At 45.3% G+C, this 7,663-nt stretch overlaps 1 protein-coding gene across 24 annotated transcripts in view; it reads left to right on the top strand.

Moving 5' to 3' along the window:
* The first annotated feature begins 519 nt into the window (after positions 1-519).
* Positions 520-7,663, top strand: part of FIP1L1 (factor interacting with PAPOLA and CPSF1) — a 70,195-nt gene continuing 63,051 nt past the window's right edge. For 8 of the 24 annotated variants that reach the window (XM_043544376.1, XM_037897783.2, XM_037897775.2 and 5 more), the window contains exons 1-2: positions 1,463-1,734; positions 3,458-3,497. In XM_043544376.1, coding sequence (XP_043400311.1) covers positions 1,653-1,734; positions 3,458-3,497 — 122 coding nt within the window. In that variant the 5' untranslated portion in view covers positions 1,463-1,652. Of the gene's footprint in view, positions 712-1,243; positions 1,735-3,457; positions 3,498-7,663 lie in introns of those variants that run through there. The other 16 variants (XM_043544372.1, XM_043544371.1, XM_043544368.1 and 13 more) reach the window with 10 other exon arrangements.

Here is a 7,663-nt window from a genome sequence, read left to right as displayed (position 1 = left end):
GAAAACTTTCCCAATCAAACCACCTTTCTCATTCCATTTATGATTGCATAGTAAACTAGAACTGATTGTAGCAATGAAAATGACCTGACTTCACTGCATGGTTAAATAATTAACAAAAGTAATGTTCCATTCATACTCATCACACCATTTTCAAACATTTATCTCGAAAGGAAATTTCTTCATTCAAGACTACATCTATGCCAAGTATAAAGCTCTAAAACAAGGTTGTCTATGCAGATGATTCAAAGAATGAGCTCCCTGCCACAAAGTGGAGCTTTTAATATTTGCATAGGCTTGTTTTGATTTTCAGAGCGTGGATGATGCCATGAGAGATTCTTTCAGTGTTTGCAGTGGGATGAGGAAAATCCTCACACCTGGGCTGAAGTAGACCCAGGGAGGTGGGCCAAATTTGTTTCCACACTTCCCTCTTCTTACATTTTATCATTAAACGTTCCCTTAGTTGGTGCGGGGCTGAAACCACATTAAAGATGGCCACCATTTTTCCACAGCATTTGCTGCTCGTGAAAGGGAGGCTTCCTGTAACAAAGATGGCAGCCATTGCCTACTGTTTTTGAAAACTCAGGCAAGGCTGCCTTTAAGGAAAATGGTCTCACTTTCCATGCTCAATGGACAGGAAGAGGGCACGGCAACATAGGGAGCAGTAGCGATGCCTAAAGGGAATGAGGGAGGGGTGTGACAGAAAAGGAGAAGGTGAGGACGCTGGGCCGATGAAGGGAACGGGAGGGGAAATACAGAGACTGCGGGAGCAAGGGGGAGAACAGTGAGGGCAGGATCCTGGCTGCAGTGTGGAGGGATGCAGGATAATGCTAGTGAGTGGGTAGCAAGAGACAGAATGGCGGCCTCCCACCCTAAGGATAAGGGAGACTAAACCCTTCCCCCTGTGCCAGTAGCCTGGGAAAGGCCTCCATTCATGGGGGCCTGTTCAGGGCTGGATTCGCCAAGCTGCAACGAGCAGCATGCTCCAGCTGGGGAAGAGTTCACCCCGAGAGACTCCCCCCGCAAATACTTCCCCGTGACTTGGTTTAATCTTTTTATTTTGGGGCTGGGTCTCACTGAGGATTTCTTGTAACCCTTGTGGCTGGCAAGTGTGTATTTCCCCCACCCCTAACTGCAGGGAGCAGCCCCCGTTTCTGTGGCACCAGTTACCCCGGCCCGGGGGCCCAGGGCCCGACGCGATGGTTGTGGGCCTAAGGCAGGCCGGCCCTGTAGCCTTCTCCGCAGGGCGCCCCCTCAGAGGGGATTCTCTCCCCATTATGCCGCAAGGGCCAGGCCACCTTACTCTTTCCCGCACTAGACCCTGCCGGGTGAGGGGGCAGCCCCCGTTTCCCCGCCCCAATCCCCGTTGTCCTGCCCCCAACGGCGGCCGGCTCGGCGTCCTAGTGCTTCGGGGGCGGCGGGGCCGGCCCTTTCCTGTGTGTGTGTCTGTGTGTCAGTCACTCGGCGGGGGGAGGGGAAGCGCTGAGCTAGCGAGCGAGCGAGCGGCGGCTCCTCGGCGGGGGAGGGGCGGGCGCTGCACACACCGGCCTCCGGCGCTCGGAGCTCCTCGGCTGCCGCTAGAAGCGCCTGCGGGGCCCGCGCGGGGAGCCTGCGCGGCGGGCGCCTGTGTCTGCGCTCGGCAGGGGCCGGCGGCTATGTCGACCGGCGAGGTGGAGCGGCTGGCGGCGGACCTGAGCGGGACCGGCGGGGATGAGGAGGAGGAGTGGCTCTATGGCGGTACGGACCTTCCTAGGCCCCGGCCTGGCCCGGCCGCCGCGGGCTCCCTCCCTGGCGCCGCGGTACGGGGACAGGCCGGAAGGGGAGCGCTAGGCCCCAGCGTGCGCAGCACTCGCTGTCCCCATCAGCTAGGCCGGCTCCCTGGGCCGGGCCGGGCCGGGCCTGCTGCCTCCCGCCCCGCTCCCCGCGTGCCCACCTCCCGCGGGAGCCGCTCCGGGGGCCTGCTGGTGCGGGAACCACCTGCTAATGTGGCCGGGTTGGAGGCTGGGCATGGCGCACCCCGGGTCTCCTAATAACTAGTGTGATGATTACAGTGATCTGCGGCCCTGGGCCCCTCCGCCCCATTTCGGCCTGGTCCCCGCCTACTGCCTGGCCGCCCGAGGGTCTTCAGCGCTCCCCTCGTTATCCCCTCCTCCTCGGGCCTGAGGCAGCTGCTTGTTGTGTGCGACCCCTTTTAAAAAGTCCATGATTCTCTCTGGTCTTGTAACTTCGCCATCACCATCCTATTTAGGCACTTCCTAAATCTGGACTCCTCTGAAATACCACAGATTTAAAATGTGTATTTCCAAGTGTAGTTTCCTATCCTGTATAGCGACTGTACCATTGGCTCTAGAAGAGCTAAGAGGAAAAGGTTGTTTGGACACTGGGTTCATATAATGCTTCAGTCTATAATCTGTATCAAATCCACTCGTTTTGGAAAGGAGGGTTAGAATATAGTGACTGCTCATAATGTGCGCTAAGAGGGGTTTCATTTTCTGAGAGGTAGTAGTGGCTCAGATACTTCGAGGAAATCCTGGGGTGTGATTGGTATGGGAGTACTGAATACATATTTAGGGACCATTCCTGCAGCCTTCATTCACCTGAGTAGTTTCACCAAAATCCATGGGGTTGCTTGCGTGAATAAAGATAGCAAGATCAAAGCCTTATTTTCTGTCATGCCTTTCATATAAATTATCTTAAAATTCTTTGAATTCTCAACACCAATAAACTATCTTAGACACTTCTTGTTGTAGATTAAAGTTTCATGTACATAACTCACATTTCAGTATAATGATAACAGTAAATAAGTGACCTAAAAATGAAAACAAGTTTGAAATACTGTAATTGCTCTTTCTCTTTTTGGTTTGAAACTTGTAGAGCTTGACTTCCTTGGGTATGTCTACGCTGCCACTGGGAGTGAGTGTCTTAGACTGGGTAGACAGACTCTTCAGCTAGCATGCTAAAAATAGCCGTGTGGACATTGTGGCGTGGGCTCAGAGCTTGGACTGTCAAACCTAAGGTGTTGTGTGGGCTTGAGAGCCTGAGCGTCAGCCCAAGCCACAACATCAACACTGCTGTTTTTAGCATGCTACCTTGAGCCTCGCAAGCATGAGTCTGTTTTCCCTGACTGGGAGGCTTGCTTCCAGCTGCAGTGTAGACATACCCATTTGCCCTAACCACATTAATGCTACCTGCAAACTAAAACCCTGATACCACAAAGGGTTTGTTTGTGGAGCTCTGTTGGCTTAAGTGGGGTGCTGTGTTGGCTCACGTCTGACCATACAGATCCAACTCAGGACTGGAGGGTCCACAGTTTTATTTAGTGGCATATTTAAAAGGGATCAATGTTTACATAAAGTCATTTGGTATAGGATCAGAATTAGAGCTTGCAAGATACTCTGCTATTTTTGACTCCATGGTTTCTAATACATAATTCTTAACTAATGTGTTTTTCTTTTGACAGATGAAAATGAACCAGAGAGACCAGAGGAACAAAAAGCTAGGTGAGTGTCTTGACAGTTGTGAATCTGCTAATGTAGTTGTGCAAAAAGTGTATTCAGAACAAATCATTTCACACCTGTTTCTTGGAAAGTGATAGCCACTTGTAAGTCTAACTTTAAATGAATTTGGGATGTTCAGTCTTAAATATGAAGGTTCACTTTTAGTTCAGGGTTATCTATATTGGTGCTTCTCAAGCTATCTGATGTGGGGGACTGGCAGTTTTTTTTCCCGATGTGCGCACAGACCAGCAGCCGATGGCTCTCCGCGGACCACCACTTTGAGTAGCACTGGTCTATATCACTATAGAAAGGACTAACAGATTTCTTTAACATAGCTTTTGTTACATTGGGAGCCTACTACTGTAGAACGAGGGACCCCCGCCCCCACACTTAAATGGATTGTTATAGGAGGCATAGGGATATCTGCTGTAATTTACAGTATTTGCAATGAACATGAAACATAAAATTTCAGCATAGAAGCTACAGTGAAATAAGAACATTTCACTCTGTTTTCCAGGGGTTACTGCTCTCTTTGGAGGGCACGTGACACAAAAGATATTGACCAATAAAGGCATCCAGAACAATAAATATGACATTAAAAATATCAGCATGGAACCATTCACTTTTGCTGGTTCTTGGTTTTTATTCGTTTGACTTGATTAGTGTGTTCCTAAAGTCAGATTCTAGGGTTGAAACATATACTGAATGTTCCTGGGGATTGACTTGTTGGGGATGTACATGTTAGATTTCAGTTAACCCCTTTTAAATTGTTCCTGGGGAGTGGAATTGTCAAGAATGACTGAGATTCCCGAGCAGTAAGTGTTTTCTAGGTACCCCTTGACCAGGCTACTTAGTGCCTTGATGGTAAGGACTGAAATCTTCTACTTGATACGATTTTCTGTAGTGAGCAGAGGGCAGGTGTGATATGCTCACAGTATCTTGTGTTAGTGAGGAGATGTGCTGCTGCATTCTAATTTCCTCAGAAGTGGAACTGTCAGGCCCACATAGATTGTATTGTTGCAGTTCAGGCAGGAGATGACAAAGGCATGAATTACCAAAGCCAGGTTGTTATTCACAAGGATAAGACATGCCTTCTGGCCAGCGAGAGATGGTAGAACATGTTACTTGCATGTGCTGCTATGTGAGAGTTTAGCTTCAGCAAGGAATCCAGGAAAGCCTCCTAAATTGCACAGTGCCTACAAACTCTTCTTGGCATTTTATTCTACCTATCAGTATAACCTAAGTCTTACAGTAGTTTAACGTCAACCAGCTTTCCTTCATCCAAGAGCATATCTGAGCCAAGCGTTGGTTTAACTTGGTGACAGAGGTCAGCCAGACATCCCCACAACTGCAGCTGTGCCCAGTATCCCCTGCAACTGCAGGGTGTGGAGACTGAGATCCTGCCAAGATATAACTTGGGAAGGCTGTATCTTCATTTCTAGGCTGCAACTACACTGAAGACTTTGGCCCAGGTATTTAGGTTGTTGCTGTGCTCAACGTTGCAGAGCTTAATTGTTTTAGAGTCTGATCCCCACAGTCTATGGTTTTAGATTCCTAAGTGCCTAAATCCCTTTTGAAAAAAGATTTACGTTCTTAAATCAGGTGTCGTGACACTGAGCTCAGCAATGCCCAAGTACCTTTACAAATCTGGGCCTTTTAGAAGTTTTCCCATCATTAGTCTAGCGCAATGCAGTTCTGCTGTTGCTGATGGAAGCGCTAAAGTAGATTAGAGATCTGGCATTTTTACAGTGTCATCTAGACATACTGTTTTAGTGTGGTTTTTTTTTCACTATAACCTATAGATAAGCGTGACAGTAATTTTCTTCTTTTATAATTTCAGCAGATAATATTGCTTACATTGATAAAAATAGAAAAATGCTAAAAATTAGCACAGTTGGAGGAAATTATGGGAGTCAGACAATTATTGAATGAAAGTAGATGTTGAGATTCAAAAAGTTAAAGCTTTATAAACCATTAAAACACAACTTTTCTGCAGCACATGTCAAAATATATAAATATCCTGAAATCAACAAATTATACCTGTTTTTACTATTCATTCATAGTGAATTTGTAACAAGCCTAAATCACTGGATGTTGACTCTATACTCTGCCTATCTGTAAATTTTGGTTATCATCTATGGAAATGTATTTCTGTTTGTGTGTGTGTATCGAGAAATCCACGTGTACCAATTAAAAAATCTAATCCTTCGAAGCCTGCTTATAGTCACCCATAGTAACTAGCTCAGAGCAGGGTTAGATGACAATGTTAAAGGACTAAACCAATATATTCAACCTTTTCCACCTTTGCAAACACTGATGCTGAGGCTGCACTGGTGTTTAACCAATGGTGGAAGAATTGCTAATAATTTTCAGTGTCATCAAGGCCACAATGTGGAGTAGCTGTAGTAAGTGCTTTATTCCCTGCTGGAAACAACTATTGCAAGACTGGCCTTTCTTCTGTGAATTTTCTGGAGCAACTGCATCAAGACTGGATTTTTTTTTACCCCTCCCTCCAGAGGGCAATGGTGGGGTAGAGATTTGAAATTCAGTGCTTTACAGCTGTCTGTTATATAATGACTTCTGTATTCCACAGTGGATTCAGTTCTAATGGAGTGAAGCTTCACTGTAAGAGGAACGAAAGTCCACTAAAATGCACTCGCGCAATTTTGGACTTGCATACTCCCTTCATATGGAAGTAGAATCATTATATATGATCGATTATGATCATGTTCCACTGTATCTACTACTTGTAAACATTTGAATCCAGTTTTGCTATCCACGGGGTCATATTTGTGGACAGGAGTCAATGAAAATTTAAACAAATTTCTTATAATGAAATAATCCCTTTTGTTTCAATCTGTTTTCTAATACTACTTTCATATTGGTGAGTCTTCTGATATTGATGGTGGAAATTACACTATCTTGTTGCCTTCTGATTTTCTGATATCTTCTCTAAATAATCTCCAGATTCTTCTTCCCCATGGTGTTTCACTGAAATGTCCGTGAGGCTTTCTTCTTTTCTAGGTTTTCAGACCCTTGGGGCTAGATTCACAAAATCCAACATTTACGTGCCACTGGCATTCACTAAACTACTGCTCAGCTGCTGCCTAATCACCTTTAAAGGATAGTATTTAGGCTTCATTCTCTCATCATTTTGTACTGGTTAGCTTAGGCAGCTCTCCACCAAGCATGCTGACTTCTGTGAATCCCTTATTTTTAGGCACCTAACTCTCCCTGTGCATTGTGTGGGGAGCCAACTCAGGGTTGTGAATTCCACTAGGTGGCAGAGGGCTTAAGTCCCCCTTGGGAATCTAGCCTTCAGTGTAGTTGTTTGATTTCCTAATCTTGCTGCCACCGGCTCCATTTCAACAACTTTTGTCAAAATGGCTATCGTGCTAGTTTGCTTAGTTAGGTGTGCAGTAAAAGTGATTTGTCACATTTGAGTACAGCTGATGATGAAAAGAAATACTGAAAGAACACAGAGCCATGGAAAGTTAATAATGTACCTGCATTCTCCGAGATTCACTGTACTTGAGCATGTCTAATCAAAAATATTTTCATGCTTATTGATCCAGCTCTGTGGCAAATAAACTTTAAATTGTATTTGCCATAGTAATAAAATGTGCTGGACTAGTTGTTTGATGTATTGGTTATTTTTAAGGCGTTGTAATGATCTCATAATTAATGTCACACTGAAAAATCTGTTTTCTTTTTAGATTATTGACTATGTGGTAGTTAAAATGATCAGCTGTTAAATGAGTTGGTTCCTGCAGTTTTTAGTCAATAGTGCCACACCTGACCACAAAACAAACTGTCCTGATTGACAGTAATTGGCATCACTATTGGCAGTGTGTTGAATGGATACTAAACTACCTCCTAACCCCTAAATTGGCTTATTTCAGGTTTGAACAGAGAGGGGAAGGTAGTAGTACTAGTAATGCTCTAGTCTCCATTCTTGTAATTCCAGCAAAATTAAAAAATGTTACATTCAGTGATTTGTTTTTTAACTTGACAGTAGCCAGTGTGTCAACAGTGATGTGAAACACCTAGGTTTGAATCCCAAAACCAGATTCAGTCCTGGTAACAAGCAGGTACAACTCTCATTGAAGCATTGGGAGTGTTGCCAACTTAAGTTAGTACTGAATTTGTTTTTTTGACTGATTGCCCAT

Source organism: Chelonia mydas, chromosome 4, assembly GCF_015237465.2.
Source record: "Chelonia mydas isolate rCheMyd1 chromosome 4, rCheMyd1.pri.v2, whole genome shotgun sequence".
Classification (NCBI taxonomy): Eukaryota; Metazoa; Chordata; order Testudines; family Cheloniidae; genus Chelonia; species Chelonia mydas.
The sequence above is the reverse complement of the archived record's forward strand: the minus strand, read 5'-3'. Positions and strand labels throughout refer to the sequence as shown.